The sequence below is a fragment of the Lepidothrix coronata genome, unplaced genomic scaffold, assembly GCF_001604755.1.
Source record: "Lepidothrix coronata isolate B3197 unplaced genomic scaffold, Lepidothrix_coronata-1.0 Scaffold59, whole genome shotgun sequence".
Taxonomy (NCBI): domain Eukaryota; kingdom Metazoa; phylum Chordata; class Aves; order Passeriformes; family Pipridae; genus Lepidothrix; species Lepidothrix coronata.
The window spans coordinates 4050248-4070411 of NW_016690239.1; the positions used below are offsets into that span (position 1 = coordinate 4050248).

Here is a 20164-nt window from a genome sequence, read left to right on the forward strand (position 1 = left end):
CCAGAAGCCGATGGCATAGCACACCACAGGTAGCACGGATCCAGCCAGAGGAGCCTGTGCTTTCACTGGCAGGAGTTGCAAATGTAGGTAAAGCCAGAAACATGATTCTTAAAAAACTTTTAGCCTATTTTTAAATAAATATAGTCTGGTGTAATTTCCATCCTTTAAGAATGCTTGCCTCAGATGAATTTTGCAAAGGCTGTGTTTGAGGTATCCACAGCTGTTGGCCAAGGGATAACAGTGTGTTGTGCTGAGCTGTACTCACTCGGGCACATTTGGAGACTTTAATGGTTGAAAAGACTACTAGGGCTGAGAACGTGGGATAGAACTTCCCACTCTTGTATTCATACTCATTTCGGTCAGAAGATGTGTCATGCACTTTAGTGTACTGAAAATTTGCCTTTAACAGGCAAAGAAAAGCTCACAACACTAGTTTTTGTTTGATTTTATTGAACTTGATGGAATGTATGCTTGTGGGAACAAACGATGACCAAAATCCCTGTGAAGATCCATTGATGAGCTGTTTTCTGTTTCCTTCAATTTTTTGTTTTATTCGTAGAGAAGGAAGAAACTGAAGTAGGGAATGACCTAATAATAGAGTAGAATAGTGGAATTATTTAGGTTAGAAAAGACCTTTCAGATCACCAAGTCCAACCATTGACCTAACACTGCCAAGTCCACTACTAAGCCAGGTCCCTAAGCACCACATCTACACATCTTTTAAATGCCTTCAGGAATGGTGACTCAGCCACTTCCCTGGGCAGCCTCTTCCAATGCTCGATAACCCTTTTGGTGAAGAAAGTTTTTCTAATATTAAATTTGAACCTCCCCTGGTGCAAGTTGAGGCCATTTCCTTTTGTCCTATCACTTGTTACCTGGGAGAAGAGACCGACCCCAACCTCCTTTCAGGTAGCTATAGAGAGTGATAAGGACCTTGAACCTTCTTTTCTCCAGGCTGAACAACCCCAGCTCGCTCAGGCACTTCTCATAAGAATTGTGCTCCATACCCTTTACGAGGTTCATTGCCCTTCTCTGAATGTGCTCCAGCACCTCAATATCCTTCTTGTGCTGGACTTAAAAAATGAAGTGTCCTACTGACAGTCTGCCATTTTGTCTGCTGGCAGTTGGGAGGGGAGTGGTAGGGAGGGACATATTAGAAAAAAAATTTGAAGAATATGGGTGTGTAAGTGCAAATTGAGAGAGGAAGCTGTTACATGACTATTAGATGATGAATTGGAATATGCTGGTGTCTGTATACAAAGTTTCTTCCCAAGTACTTGAGACTGAAAAGAGCAAGCTTGATATTAATGCTGTTTAGAGGAAAGGCATACTTTAACAGAGAAAGTGTTGTGAGGACACTGATGGTTTTTTTCAGAGTGTGGCTCAGCTCACTTCCTTGTGTTATGCTGTACTCCTTTCTGACAAACTAAAAGGGAGTGGGTGGATGCAACACAGCTGGAGAGCCTCTGCCACACCTTCATTTTAATTCTCTGGTTTTATATGGTCACTGTTGGAGACACCTGCTAGAAATAATGCAATTGTCCCTTAAGCAGTGAAGCAACATTTTCTATAGAAGCCTTTTCTCCACATTTGACAGCTCAACTGAATCTCTTTCCTGTGATGATTAAGCAACAAATATGCGGTTCAAGAGTCCTATAAATTTGCATCAACTCGGTCTCAGATGTCTCCTGGGAGGCTAATCCTGAAGTGACTTGCAGCACCAATTTGATTTTCTGCTGTTTTGTGTAATCTGCAGTTGTATTTTATTATCCTATCTCCACTATATGTGGTAGAAAGCAGTCTTGGGGTAATGCAATGCTCTGATACAACTGAAGTTCGAGCACACATACACTCTGATATTGTACAGACTTCCCTCAAAATATATTGGATAAGGAGATGCCAGCTCCCTGTTAATACTGAGCATTGGCATCTGTCATTTCCTTGTCCATCTGTGTGAAATATGTGTGGATTCAGTGGGCAGAGGAAGGATCATGTTTGCATGTTCTCTGCACGAGCTCAGCCTGTACTGCTGCTTATTTCAGGTGTTTCTAACATGTCTGGGGGGAAGAATGCACTGGCAACTGTGGAGTCAGCTGTCGTCCATCACCCTGCTGGAGCCCTGTCAATACAAGTCAGCCTGCATGGTATGAAACGCAACGTGTCAGACCTGCGGCTGCAGCTGCATCAGATGAAGCAGCTACAGGTATGCTTATCTGGGTAATGCTGGGAAAAAAGGTGGGTTTTCAGCAAATGCCTTTTTCCTCTCTCCTTCCCTCCCTCCCTGTCTCTCATTTTCTCTGTCTTTTATTTTTTGTATAAGTGATTCTCAGTAACAGAGTTGTAGCAAAGAGCAGACCCAAGTAATGAAGACACAAAAAGTTCTAGCTTGCGTAGAAGTATGGGTATTAGCTCAGTTAAACTACTGCTGCTTGGATATTGAGAAAAAAATTAATTTCTAGCTTTGTTTGATGACTCTGGACATTAAAGCACTATTTATATTACAGTAATATCAAATCTGTGATTACAGTTTGGACCCTGCTATGCTATGTGCTGTATAAACATGTCGGAAGAGCCATGTTCCTGCTTCATACTGTTTACAGTTGAGACAGTTTTAAAATTCCTGAATAAACAACTTTGATGTCAGGAAACCCAAATGTAGCTGAGGATCAGTAAACATGCATTAAGCCAGAGTTTGAGTCCTGTATTTACAGAATCCAGAAGAATAGCCAACTTGAACAGTAAGGGAAAAAGATATTTCAAAAGTTGCTGCTGTTTGTTGTGCCCTGCTTACATTCACATTTTAGCAGTACCTTCCTAATACACATCAACACCTCAAAACCTGCAAGAAACTATATGGGCATTGAAGAGTTAACAAAAATACTATGTTGGCACGTACAGTCCTGCTGCATATATAAATATACGATGTTCATCTCAGACACTGTGAAAATAAGCATATGCAACTGTACAGGTCTTCAGCTCTTCACTTAATTGGAAACTGAAGAGCACTGTGTCTTGTCCCAGAACATGGAAAAGGAGCCAAAGCACTTTCTTGTAAGACAAAGTAGACTTCAATACTCTGCCAGTCCTCCTTGCCCAGAAGGTGACATCACATGTTTGGTATTGTAGGGCTGCAGCTACTGCTTTTACAGCCAAGGTGGTTTTGAATGGTACTGTGTCAATCATGTTTGATTTGCTGATTAATTCAGAAGAAAATGATAATACAGATCAGAATTCAGAGGATGGTTTGCTTTCATGTCCTTATCTAAAGGATATTTAATTATGAACCAGTCATAGAGCAAGGGAGCAAAAGGGTGAGGTAAGCATCAGGATAGGAAAATATGGCTGACTAAAGATGCTGTGACAAGGTCCTGTGCTCAGTTTGCTGAGAATGAAGAGATGACAGAAGGTATTTGGAGCAAAGAGTTGTGTCGACCAGGTGACTTCTGCCTGTCATAAGCTCCCATGCATTTTAACTTTCAGTTTAGGATAAGTATGTTCCTATAGCAAATGTATCTTGCAAAAACTATTCTCAGCAGTGTGTCTAGGTGCCAGCCACCATGTTCCCCATCTAATTTGAAGACACTGGTCTTGAATTAGTGCCAGGGATCTCTGCTCTGGCACATTATGTGTATGTGCATATTATTCCACATTTGTGCCGCAAACTGCTGCAGCCCCTCTGTCTTTCTGCAGCCCCATGTGCCAAATGCAGCTCTTGGCAAATGCCTGTGGTCTGGCCACCAGCTGTGCTTACCATGTGGCCTTGTAAAGTGGGCTGGAGCCTGCAGTGCTGTGCTGGAGGCAGTGAGCACATCGTTCTCACAGGGCCTGCTCACCAAGGAGGTGGCATTTCCCCAGCTGCGCTTTGTCCCCATGGCCCTGCCTGGGGCAGAAGCCTTGCTTTTGATCAGCTATAGCAGCGTGGCACACAGGAGTGAAGAAACTCATACCATCTGCACAAATCAGTGCTGCCAAGGAAGTCTTGAGAAGGGAAAAAAGACATATCCCGAGTGTGCTCATTAACTCTGGCTTGCTTCCCTTAATTCAGAAATTATAGAAACTTGGTGCATTGAACTAGCAGGAAGTTGAGAAATTTGTGATAGTCACATGGAAGAATGTATAGCTCAAGGGAAGTTTTGACATGTTACACATGAATTATATTCATGAGAGTGAGTTTTCGTCATGGCTTTCCTGATTTATGTTGAAAAAGAGCTCACAGTTGATAGGGCAGCAAATAAAACAGATAGTGTTGAAATATCACGTTTCTAATGAAAAATTTCGTGCTATGTTTTTTCAAAAATTATTATAAGTAAAAGAGAAAAAATATTTTTCCGTTTACCTAGATAGTTTGCATTATGTGTTTGACAGTACTTCATATTTTTCACTTTCACTGTTTCTCCTGGATTGGCAGTCAGTTCGTTCCCATTTGTGTGAATTTTTCATACAGTGACACACTAGGAGAAACACCAAAAAAAAAAAGAAAAAGATGATTGCACAGGCACAAAAGTTGGCAGGATAACTAAGAAACAGGTACAGGACACAAAACTATATTTAATACTGTCTGTTGTTCTATATTTAATTGATGTTATCACCATAAGTTCCTATTAATTTTCTTTATAGGATCAGAGAAACACATGATGGAAAAGACACATTGATTCCTGTAGCCTTTGTCTGTGCCAGCAAAATCTTCTTTTTAAACCATATCCAGTAGCAGTTGATCCAGATGTATTGATTCACACACCAGTTAAATATATGTTACCAGATGCAAACAGAAAGTTAAGACTCAGTCTGTGGTTGGATATTAAACAGAGATTCTTGACATAAAGACATTTGCCTGATGGCTCTTGCTAGAAGTTAGATACTCTCCTTGCTACTCCACTTGCTTCTTCCTTAAGCACTCTGATTCTCAGAGACATTCAAGAAAGACTAGTTCCATGCTTCTGTGGAGTTTTCCTCATTGCCAGAGGTAGGCTGTAACCCAGCCTGTGTCCTGGATAAATGTGTTGTTGGTAAGATTTGGAGCCCGTGGTGATTTTAGTGGGGTTGTTCATTCTGCAATCACAGACAATGAGAACTCTTAGTAGTAGGTTTAAACCAAGCCTCAAAGTACATGTGCATGGTATATATCATTAGGTTATATATGAGCCACTACATGCATTGGATTTTTTTTTCTACTCCTTATTTTCTTTAGTTGAAAACATTTTAAGGGAGCACAGATATGATTAGGGTTCAGCATTAGGAATGTGTATGCATGCATGCTTTTCCTTTACTCAGTGCATTGTTTACAGGGAAGTGAGTGCTGAAGAAAGGACAGAAAAAGTAATAACAACATTGTCTGTATATGTGGTATATGACCATATAAGGTGGTATATGATACTCAGTCTCACAAGTGTAACTTTGAATTAGAAATTCAAATATATTTTAAGCTGCATTATAGAACTGGAGTTTAATCAGTGTATGGTAACAAACTTCAGGAACTAGGTACTTAGGTTCTGCAGAGGTCCTGAGCTGCAGGTAGTCAGGTCCTATTTGTGGCTGTGCACTGTAGTGCATGGGGAGGTGAGTGGCCCAGAAGCCTCTCCCAGAAGAGCCTGGGAGGCTTCCACTGGACAAGTCACGCTTGTCTCCTAATGAGGAGCAGGGCCATGAACTCATCCTTGGTTTTCCAGTTACCTGTCCCATAGATAATAATTGGTTCAAAGTGAACTGAACTGGTTATCAGATTATTCTTGAAGTGGGTGCCAGAGGCAGTGCTGGAGTACTTGTGTGAGGGCAGTGACAAATAATGGCTGGAGCAGTAGCTGAAGAAGAGGGACAAGGTAGGTAGTGGAGAGATTAGTGAGGCTGGGAGTGAGAGCCAAGGGTAATGAATGTAGGAGAGGATGCTAGAATACTAGAAAAGCATGTTAAATTTCTTTCTGTTTGATTGCTGCTTGCAGTTGTAAGTCAAGTTAACTCTAATTAGCAAGGAATTGCCATTTGGTGGTGACAGGAAAGCCTACATTGCATTTCCTTACTTTTGGGCACTTGCCCTTGGAACTTGAGTACAGTTTTAACAAAGTTTCTTTTCAAGTATGAATGTCTAAGATTGTTTATTTGGCTTGCTCTTGAGCAATCTTAAAGTACAAAAAGTTCTACTCTGTGGAACCAGAATAACTCTCGCAAATCCATAAATTTCTTCCACTTGAGACGGCGAAGTAAGTGGCAGAGGTGGTCAGAGGGACAAATGGGGATGCAGTTAGCCAGGGTATCTCAGGTCTGATACCTGCTGGAAGAAGAAAGGTAAGAATCAAGTTCAGTTCCAGAACATGGAGGTAGATGTGCTGTAATGGCCAGAAACTGCCTTCTGAGCCACAGCTCTTCCCCTCTGCTTCTGTTTACTCTGCCTCATGCTGTCCTATGGCTAGAGACTCGGCCACAATTGCTCCTCTTCCCTGGTTCTTTTGCCTCTCTGTACCCCTATGTTTTTCTCCTTTCTTGTTATCTGTCCCATTTTCCCAAGCATGAGCAAACCCGGGTTTTCTGTAACTAGCCAAGTATTGCGTGGATTTTTGTAGAAATGGCAAAACCGTCTTTCATACCAAGATGAGTAATTTCCCAGACTTCAGGGCCTCACTCCAAACATTGAGGTTTGGGAGTCCTCAACATACAAGCTTCTTTGAAATATTACTGCGTTACTTTTTTATTCCCTAATCTTGTTATGAAAAATGGATGAACATTTATGACTGAAACTTCCTGGTACTGTTCAAGGTTTTTATAAATGAAGATGACAAGCACCTTAGCTTAGGCATCACCACAATAAATATAGATCCCCTACATGCCCCCATAATAGGAAAAAATATGTGCTTGCCCATTTCACAACCTCACACACTCACACATACTCAGTTTCACTCTTACTGGAAGTCACTGTTACCAGCGGAGGAACATTGAGGACTTAAATTCTAGACACCTGAGACTTAAGTCTAACTTTGTTACTGACCTTCTCACTGACCTCGGATCGGTTGTTTCTCATATCCTAAATCACTTCCCTGTGTCAAATTTCCCCACTTTTTAAAGAGCTGTGAATAAACTGTATGACTGAAGTGTTACATGCTCATTCACTCATTTATTCATTCATTTAGGTTTTCCTACTTGAAAATATAACATGATGAAAGAGGTGTGTGTCTCAGAGAGTTTTGCTGGCCTTGCAGTATGGGGTTTTAATTTATCAAATCTAAACATTAATCCCATAATGGGGAAAAACACACACATTCACTTTAAAATTGTCTCTAAAATAATCCAGATAATGTTTATATATTTGTGCTGTTCAAATGTTTTTCAGCTTCCTTTTTTCCCTAACTGCTAACACTTATCTTCAGCTGAGTTTTGGGCTAACACCTCCTGCTTGTCACAGCTCAGATCACCCTCTACACACACCTGCAGTGAGGTGTTACCCTTCCTCTCATCACAGTTGTGTCACTGGAGGAAAGAATCAAGCATAGGGACTGAAGAGTTGGGAGGGTAAGGTTGAGTTTGCTCCTCTCATGCCCATACTGGTTGGAAAGAACTGCCTCAGCAAAGGCCTTTTTTTCTCCGATTCTTGTGAATTCTCTTAAATCAAGTTAAAAAGAAGTCTTACTGCATTATACTGTCTTGTAGGTAACCCATTTTTGTGGTTCTTCCTATTAGGTCTTGGTTTTACTTTGTGTGTTAAATGTAGTTTGGCTGTTAAGCCTGGATGTTTAGAAGACAGCTGACAGTTCAAGTGCTAGTTTTAAAACTGGAATTTTGTCCCCCAGTTGACACAGGTGTTTTTAAAATCTCACAGTATGAGATGGCTGCTGCGCTAACAGAGTTTAGTTCATGTTGCCTATATCCTAAAGCTGTGACTAAGTGGAGTCCTGTTTATCACTTTGAATCTTTTGATTTGCATAAAAGACTGAAACAGGTTTGGTTTGTGTGAGCGTGGGGCATAGCTGCTCTAGGGCTACCCACAGAAGAGTACAGTCTAGTTTGCTTTTTTAGCTGTGTTTTGCCCTGTAAGCTTAATATCAGCAAGAAAATTAATGCTTTAGTTACTTAACATCAGGCTAAGACAAGTAAGAAGGTGTGACCCTTGCAGTGCTCAGAAAATTACCGTATTATAAAAGAGGGTTTTTTTGGTGGGTAAAGAAGGTTTTGCGTATTGCAGATGAGCTGTATGTCTGTACCAAATTACACTGCATGGCACAGTCCTTCCTCTGCCACTTGAGAGACTGAAAATTTCCATTCTGAAAACAGCAGTGCATTCCAGCCATGACATTAATGTGTGGGATTATCCACTAGGCACGTATGGGCAGCGTGATGCATAAGCTTATGAGATACATGCAAAGTGGAAGTCAAGCTTCCAGCATTCTCGTGAGGCGTAATTAATTCTCGATTCATATGGAACCAAGCATATTAAAGGGGCCACAATCCTTGCACAAGTTATGCACTGAAGGTGACATACTGATCCCAACATCTTTTGTTCATAACCTTGCAGCTGGAAGTTAGATATACGTGGAATACGTAGAATAATATTTATAGATAGGTATAGTTAAAAAGGGAAAGAAGAAAGTAAAAACATTTGCTCACTGTAGGCTGTGTTTATCCCAACCTTCTGAGCTCTGAAATGTATTCGTTTGCCAGGGATGTCAGTCAAGCAGGAAAAATTGAAGTTGATTTCTTTTGTGCAACAGCTGCAGAACCAGGAGATGCTGAGGGCAATGGTGAAGAAAGCAGAGCTGGAGATCAATGGCAAAATGATTGAAACAGTGAAGAGGCTTGAAGATCCTGTGCAGCGACAGCGCAACCTGGTGGAACAAGAAAGGCAGAAATACCTCAACGAGGAAGAAAAGATTGTAAAGAAGTTATGGTGGGTTGAGAAACCTCTTAAAATTTATGGCTTTTGCCGGGCTTTTTCTTCCACAAAGTGGTAGCTTTCACCACTGTCTTCAGTGAAACTGCACCTGTATGTGCTCTTTTAGCTGTGTTTCCTTACTGTGTATCACATTGGCTGTAAAACTGTGTCGCTGGTCCTGACTGGGAGTCTGTCTTTGCACAGCCCACTGGGTAAGTCCCACCAGTACAAAGAGTTTCAACCTCTTCAGAAGTCCCCTGCAAAGGGGCAGATGACTGATGACTATAAGGGGCATGACCACCCTTGTATTCTGAAAGCCTCCTTCTTCTCTAGCTCTACCCTTCAGCTTTATGTATTATGCTTTAGGGAAGGAGGGAGGAATTTCCTCAAGAACAAATGGATGCAAAGGAAGGTAATGAGTTTGGCTTCAAGTACGAAAATCATATTTCAATAGTAAATGCTTTGGATATTGCATGGGAGAGGTAGGGGAAGCTCATAAATAGAGGATTGAAGTTTAATTGCAGTCAGCAATGCCAGTCTTTGTCTAAAATGTACTCACTGGAATTTCCATACACTTAACTGCAGATAAAAATGCTTTCCTTTTGTTTGTTGCTGTGTAAAGGCCCTTTGTAAGACTCTTTTTTTTTTCCCAAAAAAACTTTGGCCTACCAAGACTGGTGAGATCAAGTTGTTTGCTTTAGTCTCTGTTCAGAGTCAGCAGGAGGCAAGATGAAGCTGAAATCAATAAACAATTTAGCTAGTTCTAACACTTACATTTGTAAGATGTTATATAACTAATTATTTCTCATTATTGCATTTATTTCACACCTGAAGAATTACTACATAATAGAGAAAAACTTTCTAGGCAGTTTGTCAATGGAAATTATGATTGAAGAGCCATCAAGTACAGTTATTGACAGCTGAGGAGAGTAAATCTTTCCTGTTGATCAATGTGCTGTCAGATCAATACAATTTGTAATAAAAAAGGTGCATATGTAAAGACAAGGTATAGTGTTACTAAGGGAGAGTATGGTTCCTGTGAAGAAAAGTTGAATGTGCAGTAGCAGTCCATGCTAGAGTATATAATCTTAGCTGATTTGTAGTCTTAAATAACATTGCGTTGTAGTTTTAAGTAATTACCCTCCTATTCCTCACTTTATTCCTGTTCTTTATTCCTCATTGCCTAGTTCTTAGATTGTTTATTCTCTGTGGAAAGAACAATTTGTGTGCTGGTTGTTTATCACATTGCCTCATAAAATGGACACTGAGTGAAGTCAAGTGCCAATGGCATTCGCTGTTACAGCTGTTCTTTTAGGATATGACTTTGATTGCAATATGGTTCTGTTTCATCAGGTTTTGGAATGTTTCCTGTTTATAGAGTTTCTGCTGCTTCTATGCTACTTCATTTGTTAAAGTTACAGGGAAATGTCATAAATCATTCAAAAGTTAGTTCACCCCCTTTAGAGACATACTAGAAACAAACGTTAATTTGCAAACAATTATTTTTCATCAGTTGTATCCAATGAGATTCCTTTGTCATGTATTTGCTTGTTTGCAGGATCAGAGCCCAAAAGAAAAGCACATCTGACAACAATGCTTTAATTTCAACAGCTGATGGCTGTTAATAATGAGGAGCATACAGCACAAAATTACCCATCAAACGTCGCTGGCAATATTGAGAAAAAGGCCAATATTCTATGTAGGCACTTACCATTAAGCTGATCCCAGTGCAGATGTATAAACAAATGCAAAGCAAAAGGGCAAAAAAATTGTCATTTCTTAGTATTTCAGTTGTTGCCCTGTTCACCTTTCCTAAATCATAGGACTAAATTAGTATACTGTCTTCGTGCAACACACCAAAGCTTAAGGATTTCTGCAACACTTACAAAAGTGTATTTACTACTCTGAGGTGGTAAATCTCAGCTTAAAAAGTTCTCCTTTCTGCAATTCTGAAGATTATTGCTTGAGCAGGGAGGTTGGACCAGATAACCAACTGTGGTCCCTTCCAACTGTAACCATTCTGTAGTTCTCTGAAATAAAGAAATAAAAATACTGGCAGTTTCATGTTGTAAACAACAGAAGTATTGGTGTACATTTCAGAGAAAGCTTTCTGTGTAGCAGCTATTCATGATGGTGCCTACAGAAGTGTGCCCATGTGTGTCACAGCTGTAGCAGCATTACAGTTCAGAGATATCTAATGAAATCTGTTAAACATAGTGTTCATGCACACTTGTAACAGGGAAATACACACTTGGAATTAACTGTGTAGGTTTTTTCTATCTTATCTTTTGATTAAGCATTAGAGATGTTGTATATAACACTTGTAGATACTCGATTTAAAACTTACCAGACAAAGGACAAATTATGATGCTATGACACATTGACTGATGAAGCATTTATGTCATGACAAGCATGTTACAGATGTGATTACTGTATGTTGTAGATTATTTTAAGCACTTTATTAGAAGAGGTTTATAAGTACAGTATTTAAATCATGGCCACATCCAATCTGTCTAATGGATTATGATGCAGAGTAACCTACAATTTATACTTTGTAAGGAAAAGTATCAGATTTTTTTATATAAGAATAACCATGCTGAATGAAAACAAAACTTCATTTAGCAATTTTGTAGAGCTACTCACACCAGATATTTGGGAAAGGGTAGAACATGTCAAAGTTCACAGAGCACACCTTGCTTTTAATGACTTGTAGTTAAGGGATCTGTGTAACCTGCTCTAGGTGACCCTGCCTTGGCAGAGGGTTTGTACTGGATGATCTCCAGAGGTCCCTTCCAACCCTCAGAATTCTGTGATTCTGTGATTTTCCAAGTCAGAGACAGTATCTTCCTATGCGAAAGAGCTCTGTGTGGATTGCTTACTTTTCATGGACTTATGAATTTTTTAAAATTTTTGTAAACTTTGTTGTGTACAGCATCTAGGTGCAGTGAATTCTACAGAGTAATCCTTTTTTTTGGTATAAAGGATCTTTTTTTGTTTGTTTTTGAATCTTTCATCTGTCAATCAATCCCCAAACTCTTAAATCATGCACAGCAGAATATTCACCCTCGCCATGCTAGTCATGATGTTATAGACTCCCCCCTCCCTTTGCACTCCCTTTTCCCCCAGTCATGCCTTTTGGTACGAGTGACATGGGAATGGGGAGACAGGAGAGCCCTGAAAGAGCTGTGTCAGATGCAGGCACACCTTGACTTTGTGCAGTGGTGAGGTGTGACCTTCCTGTCCTCATATTCCACATGAGCTTTACGTTAAAAATCCAACATCTGACAATGAATGATTATCAGTTCAAAGTTCATTACTGTGTATAAAACCTAAGGGTTTTGGGAGATTATTGGTTTTAGGTAGGGTTCATTTTGGTTTTATTTTTCCTTTCCTCGTGAGTATTACTTTCCATTTACTAGGAGTTAATCTTTGGTGTTTTCCTGGTCAGTTAGTATCAGATGGCCTATCTGGAGTCCTCTGCAGTCACCTTTTATTTTCATTGCCCTGAATAATATAATAGTCTTTTAAGATTTTTTAAAATTATAATATGTTGAAAAGCATCAGCCTAGCAGTGATCTCTATGGAACCCACCAGCAAAGTACATTCATTGAGTAAGCTGTTCATTGATCTCTTCTCTTTATTTCCAGTACTTTATCCATGAGAGAGTTTCCTCTCTTGTCCCATGGCAACTTTGCATTCTTGAAAGCTTTTGCTCAAATACCTTGCTGAAAGCCTTTTGGGCTATAGCTTGTCCCCATGCTTTTGTTGTTACTTTGTGGATTTGTGAGACTTACCTTCTTTTTACACAAACCACATTAATTCCTATCTTTCATAGCATATTTATCTATTGTTCCATTAATTTTTTATTGTTCATTCTTTATTTTGATACCTATCAATTACACCAGTCTAAGTGTCAGTCTCACCAGAGTACAGTTCCCTCGAAAGCACCATACCGTTTTAAAACATTTGCTTCATCTATTCTGCTTTCCACTGATCTGGTACCAAAGCAATTTTAATCAAGAAGTTAGATGTTTAACATTAATAGTTCAACTGTTTCAATCTCGGGTTGCTATTGAACTCCAAGGCAAATACCATCTGGTCTGGGTGATTTGTTACTATTAATTTTGTCAGTTTGTTTTGTAACCTGCTCCACTGATACTGCAATCTGAGGCAGATCCTCTGATGCTTTTTTTGCCTAGAGAAAGATCTCAGCATAGGAGTTTGCCTTGGCTCCCCTCCATAGAACATATATGCAGAAAAAATAATTTCTTTTACATTAGCTTTCTAAAACTGCATTAATGTGCATGTCTTCTTAATTTGCTCAGGTCAGTCTATAAAGCGAAGCTGTTTCCCTAGTTACAGAAAAGAAATGCTGGAGACTGCTGGATCTGTTTCAGACTTTGGGTCCTGAGGGATGAAGTTTCTTTTCCCTTGCAGTTAGCAACACAAAGCAGTGTAATATGGTATCCCCTGTATAATTTCAGGACCTGTTGTCTTGTTTGATATTATCACTGTATGGAATCAAAGGAGTTTATGATGACCCTTCCATTTCTGCTCAAAGAACAAAGGAGATGGTGAGCCACTGTCACCTACCTGGAAGTCTTTTTTTTATCCCCATGTTTCCAACAAGCATAAACCAACCAAAACATTGTAATATTGCTCTGTGTTTTCCTTTCTCTTCTTTCCACACATGAACAATTCTAAGCTTCTTTCTTTATCTTTTTGTTGTGTGGTGGATGGGAATATCTGAGAAGCTGCTTTTCCAATGCCGATCTAGGAAAGGGATGGAGGATACTCCATGATTCCCAGAGCAGCACTGCCTAGCCCAAATGCCACTATCAGGGCATTAAGGCTAGAGGGGATGTATGACTAAGCATTGTTCTGCAAAGCAGGAGCCTTTGCATTGTAGTGAGTGACAGAAAGCCAGATTCTTTTTCCAGCTTCTTCCTAGAGTGTCTGTTCCTTTTATTGCAAAGGCAGACAGACACAGCAGATATCTGCACTATTGCAGCCTCTTCCACTGGAAAAATAGCCTTAGAAATGTTCCCTTGCTGCCATCGTGTGGTCCAGAGGATTGTTTCCTACCAGTCTGCTTGTGCTAGTGGAATCAGCACTCTCCCAGCTTTCTCAAGGCAGTCTCTGGGAGAAGTGGTCTTAAAGTGGGAACAGGGTCATTTACCTTCTCTTGTTTGTGATCTGTTCAGAAGCAACTTATAATTCAAAATTATAGTTTCTAAAGTTAGTCTTTCTATTGAAATTAACTCTTTGCTCTGTGCACTTACTGTTCAGATCCTGATACTGCTTCTGTTTCTCTGTGTATCAGAAGTACTATTGTAATTTCATGTATTGTTCCATGTGACTGTGCTCCCAAATTAAATTGACCTACATGTGGAGTAGTGCTGTAAGGAATTTTCTCCTTTTTATCCCATTACTGGCCACCTACTTTTCTTCCCCATGTCACTGAGACGGGTCTGAGAAAATGGCTGGTTTTCTGTGGCAGTGCTGGCGCAAGGGATATATGTGGAAGTGCAAGACTTGCAGTTGGTGCAGGGGGCAGGCTTCTCCTACCACTTTTCAGGCAATCAGCTCATACCTTGGTTCTCTTACAGCAATTGCAAACCCGATACCTGAGTGGATGTGAAAAATGAGGCCCAAGATTAGGTTAAAACGATTAGCCAATTTGTCAGCTCAGAGTTTCCTTTGCATTGTTTTTAACATGCAATTAAACTGCTTCCTAGAATATTCCTGGTATCTTAATAGAGGTGAATTTCTCTTAGAATATTCAAAAGATAATCTTTTTGAGTTATTTGCATGGGTGTTTGTGTAGTTGCACATCATGCATCTCAGGGAGTTTTTGTTGAGAAAATTTTAAGTATCTGTGTGGAAACTCCAGTTGTTTCAACCTTGAATGGAAAGAAGTGGCTCCCCCTCAAGCAAAAGCAGAGTTTTTGTGTCTGAAGGATTGCAAAATTTTATGTGAAGTATGGAAGCACAGGGAAAAATATTGGAAAAGGTGATGAGGGAGCACCGGATGGAGGTGGAGGAAGCATAGCATGGCAATGGATGGAAAAAACATCTGAAGTGACTCATTCTTAAATGGAGGTGCTGAGCGAGAGCTGCACACAATGCACACTTGCTGTTTCAGTCAGGCTATTCATAGAAACAGGATCCTGTATCCTGTCTACCCGGACCTGGCAGATAAACAAGGTTGCACAAAGGGGCCTTTGGTGCCAGGTTTTGGGTCGTTGCTCAACTGTTGGCCATTCCTTTGTGTGTCCTCGGCAATGAGAAAACACAAGGTGCAAACCAGTACTGGATGTAGTGCTTACAGTGTCTATACCCTTCAAGGGTTTGCATCCCCAGAGGACTGGCTGTTTGATGTGTTCTACCACCCCACCTGCCCTTTGTAGCACAGCTGCCCTGAGGTCAGTGTGCTCTGCACATCTGCAGCCTGTCAGAGAAACCAATGACTTGGGCTAGTTACAAGCCTGTTCCTATGCTGTGAGTGTCCAGCATTCTCACCTCCCCTTGTTCAGGGGAGGTGCTGGTTTTTTAGACTGTGTTGTCAGATTTAAAGATGCCACAGTTGAGGTTTCTGGCTCTGTTTACTCCATTCGTTTACATATATTTGCTTGTAATGCGAAAGTCTTGCTTAAATGTTATGTCCACTTTTTCTTTTGCCAGTGAGCTGGAGGCATTTGTTGAAGACCTGAAGAAGGATTCTGCTGCTTCCAGCAAGACAGTTACACTGAAAGATGTTGAAGACGGAGCCTTTCTTTTGCGTCAAGTGGGAGAAGCTGTTGCTACTCTGAAAGGTATGTACTTTTCCTTTTTACTTGTGTTTCTTTTCTTTTAACCACAGTGGATGAGACCAGTTGTGCCTTTGATCTGGGGGCATTAACTTTTACTTCCGAAAAGATTTAGAGTTGGGATTAGGGAGCTTGCTGCATGGCCCCTGGAGAGAGGTAGATGCTTGACTGATTGACATTCACCCAATCATCCATTACTCCCCAGGGCTTTTATCATTCCCTCTTCGGCTTCACAGTTGTTTTCTTTGCAGGAGAGTTCCCAACATTGCAGAATAAAATGCGTGCAATCCTCCGAATTGAGGTAGAAGCTGTGAGGTTCCTAAAGGAAGAGCCACACAAGCTAGACAGTTTGCTGAAACGTGTGCGCAGCATGACCGATATCCTTACCATACTCAGGAGGTGAGGGGTTTATTTTTCCTTCATACCTAAAGAATTTCCTCAAGCAAGGCTGGAACAGCTTCTGGGTTTGTGTCCTCTCCCTCTCCCCAGGCAATTCTTAGAAATTCAGCTTGCTTGCAGTATTTATAAATTATTCCTAGAGCCCTCTCAAGGGAAATCAAATTAGCCTTTCCTGTGCTCTGTGCAGTGTTTCTGTTCTGACCAACAGCCTCAGTCATTGAAATCTTACAATTGAAACTAGTTCCCTATCAACTCAGCACTTCCAGGTTTGGGAAGTACTTGGATGAGAAAACTTAGAGAGTGCAACAGTCCCATATGTGAGCTAATTAACTCTAGGCATTTACAGCTTTTTAAGCTAACTGAAATATTCTCTGACACTGAAACGCGCATCCCCTAAAATGTAACAGTAAGAAATTAAACAAGAAAAGAGTCTAAGGGGTAAAGGTATCCTAAACCTTCTAAAAGAAAGAAATTATTTACAATACACTTCTGAATTAATGCAAATTCTTTATTCTCGTCTTTACAATGAAGATGCATGAGAGAAAGTTGAAATATTGGATAAAACTTATGTCCACTAAGTGCCAGTGTTTAGCTGTGTTTGTCACAACATATGAGCAGTAAATGACTGCTGATTTATATGACTCAGTAGGCATTGAATTTAGTTCCTACTCAAAACTGTTGGTCGTGGTGGTCTCAATTTTACATCAGTTACAAGAAAATGTAAATCCTAAGACTATTGTCACTACCGTTATTCTAAGGAATGTAGGGTTGTCATCGTTTCCATGTATCCTGGAGCATATGTAAAATGGATTTGCCAGTACTGGCAGATGGATCAAATGGGTTATGTAACAGGTCTTCTAAGAGCCATTACTTATTTTTTCCGTGCAGATAAACATCTATATCCTTTCACATTAGTTTCCTTTTCTTAAAAATTACTACAGTTGTTTCCTGTCTTGTCCTGCTTGGAAAGAAAAATAGAACAATAAGTTATGCATGCCAAGGTTTTACCGAAAGTCATTTTTTGTAGCAAAATTACATACTAAGCTTCATAAGGTCTGTTTCAGTAATGGAAAAACTGATGGCATTTGATGGCTCTCTACACTCGGAAGCTCACTCATTTCACAGCTAGATGCCAGAAATAGTTGCCTCTTTACATCCTCAGCTCATCCTACCCCACACTCTTGACAGACAAGACCTTTGTGGAGTATCATTTGATACAGAACCTTCATTTGAAGGCTCTGTTTTGGCAATGTGCCAGACTACTACCTCACATTATGTGTAACTTCACCTTTCTGTGCCAATAGTACAGGAACATCTCATTTAGCTAGATACAGTGTACAACATTTAAGTCAACTGATTTCTATTCTTTATTCTCTATTTTCTATTCTAAAAATCAACCCACTGTAACTCATAGTTTGGTCAAAAAGTGCCAGTACATCAGTAAAGGTTTGTAAACATTTTAAAAGGCAGAACTATCCAAATTAAGACTGGCCTCTTCAAAATTCTCAGCCCCTGACTCTGAGAGAAAACTGTAAAATCACGTGACTGAGAGCATCAGGAAGAAAACCCACCAGTTTGGTCATTTTGATATAGGTGTGTTTTCCTTGCAAGAGTTTATTGTTATGTACTGTTCACTACTCACCTGTATGTTAACCGTGTGCCACGCTGTTGTGTTCAATTTGACTGGGCAGACATGTTACAGAAGGACTGCTGAGGGGTGTGGATCCATCCCAAGCCGTGCAATCCTCAGCTATGGAAAAGTCCACTGCAGCTGACACTCTGAAAAACCAGGAGGAGCACAAGCCTGCCCAGGGACATGCACAGCAAAATCTCACAGCAGTCACATCAGAGTCCCAGGTGTCATCAGTGAAGTCGGAAGTCATCCCCTTCTCAACAATGACTGTCCATCACGTGCAGAGCTCGCCAGTTGTCATCCATCAGTCTCAGCACTCATCAGCCCTGGTCAACCATGCCCAGGGCTCACCCACTGCAGGCACTCACAGCGAAGGTGTGCCAGGTCACCTCTCAGCCACCTCGCCAGCCCCCCTGCAAGAGCTCACAACAGGATCCCAGCCCACACAAGCCACACCAGCACCACAGGTCTCTGTCAATGGCACCACCATGCAAAGTCTTTTCATTGAGGAAATTCACAGTGCAAGTACCAGAAACCGAGCTGTATCAATTGAGGTACGGTGTATTCTACTCAACCAGTTGTCCTCTCTTTGGGTCTGAGTTCCCTATCTCGCTCTTGAGGCTGCAGGTGGGATTTTTCAAATGCATTCTGGGGATTTATGTGCCTAAGCCCTAACTACACTGTACTTCTGAAGATACCCTTTGATTTTGTCCCTGCTCATTGCAGAGGGACTAGAAGACTTGTAAAGGTCCCTTACAACCCAAACTATTCTAAGATTCTGTGATTTTAAATGCAACAGGAAAATTACATGTAACCAAAATGAGTAACGCTGTTTTTTAAATTGCCTCTATTTAGAAAAAAAAATTAGATTTCTATTTTAAAATACCTTAATTTTGAGCAATAGCATATAATTCTCTGGCAACACTTGCATCCGTGGATTTCATTCACTTTTTAAATCTCCATATTCCGTATTATGGAGAAGTAAAAGTGAAAGAGTGTGAAGTTCCAGTGGTTTCACACAGAGATACTGAGAAAACCCACAGGTGAACTGTTGTGTCTTACTGCAGACATGCACTTTAATCACCAGTGTAAGGCCTCTGTTCTTTTAGTGAGCAGTGGCCACTGTGTGTTTGTGCCATATCTAGCACAATGGATGTCAGAACCAGCATGCAGTTAGTGTTAATGTATTTCCTCTAGTTGCTGACTAGAACAGAAAGAATCTGTCCATATTGACCTATAATGTTTACAAATGGTTTTTATTTTTAAATGAGTGATCAAAATGGAAGTCAGAGAAATAAACAGATGCTTTACTGGTTTTGTTTAGAAAGCTGAAAAGAAGTGGGAAGAAAAAAGACAAAACCTTGATCACTATAATGGAAAGGAATTTGAAAAGCTCTTAGAAGAGGCCCAGGCCAATATAATGAAGTCAATTCCTAATCTGGAGATGCCTCCTCAGCCAGCAGCCCTGCCTAAAGGGGATGCAGCAGAAAAGCTAGAAGTCTCAGGTAAGGTTTTCTAGAGTAAATGGCACTAAAGAATTGCATATCTGGAAAAGAGAGGTTATTTTTCTGACTTTCTAGAATGGTTTCAATTTACAGATTTTTGTGATCTTGGGGAAGGACAAAGCAATCTCTGAATACACAAAAATCTGCTTTTAAAAGCAAGAATAACTTGCTATGTGTAGGTAGAACAGCAGTAAAAACTGGCAATTGCAAGCAGGAAGATCCAGATTAGGTTTTAGGAAAAAAACTCATAACAAAAAGGACTGCATGAGGCAATGAGGAGGATGCAAGGTCCCTGTGATTGGAGAGAATGGCTTTGACTAGCACTGATCAAGAATAAGTAGAACTACTCTGTGGTAGCCAAGGTGATGGGATGTCCTTCCAGTCCTATTTCTTTCACAATTTAACATACAAATCCATGTCTGAATTTCTTCACAATTCAAGGAGCAAAGAAGATGCCTCAAACGCTGAATTTATCCCATTAGCCAAACATGAATCAGCTGTGAAATTCTTATCCAGCTACTTAAGCAATACTACATCTAGCTCTACTACTACGTCTGTCTCTGACAGAGGCAATGGGAGATACTGTCTGTGGGGAGCTGCTTTCTGCAGTCTGCTAGTAGTCTCCCAGTAACCCAGCAACTGATTTTAGAGGGAATATTTCCTCCTTTTCATATCCATTATGAAACTTTGACACAGTAATTCCTCTATACCTGCTTATACAATTTGCATTCCCGCAGCTGTGGCAGCAAGCTCTGTCTTGTGAAGGGGCTTTCCTTCATCTGTTTTAAACTGATCATGTACCGGTTTCACCAAGCTCCCCATAGTTCTGATATTCTGCAATTTGGCAAAAAACAGCTCTGCATTCCCTTTATAAAATCATGAAATCATGGAGGCAGTGGATAAACCTTTATCATATCCTGGAGCTCCCAGCCTGTGCCACAGACTTCAGACTGCAAACTTGCAG

At 40.5% G+C, this 20164-nt stretch overlaps 1 protein-coding gene across 19 annotated transcripts in view; it reads left to right on the forward strand.

Moving 5' to 3' along the window:
- KIAA1217 (KIAA1217 ortholog) overlaps nucleotides 1-20164 on the forward strand; it is a 338499-nt gene that overhangs the window by 303939 nt on the left and 14396 nt on the right. For all 19 annotated transcript variants that reach the window (XR_001875173.1, XM_017817068.1, XM_017817065.1 and 16 more), the window contains 6 exons: nucleotides 2043-2203; nucleotides 8694-8869; nucleotides 15539-15669; nucleotides 15915-16062; nucleotides 17754-18249; nucleotides 19020-19200. Coding sequence is in view for 18 of the 19 variants with exons in the window: in XM_017817068.1 (XP_017672557.1) it covers nucleotides 2043-2203; nucleotides 8694-8869; nucleotides 15539-15669; nucleotides 15915-16062; nucleotides 17754-18249; nucleotides 19020-19200 (1293 nt within the window). In the remaining variant the exon portion in view is untranslated. The remainder of the gene's footprint in view (nucleotides 1-2042; nucleotides 2204-8693; nucleotides 8870-15538; nucleotides 15670-15914; nucleotides 16063-17753; nucleotides 18250-19019; nucleotides 19201-20164) is intronic.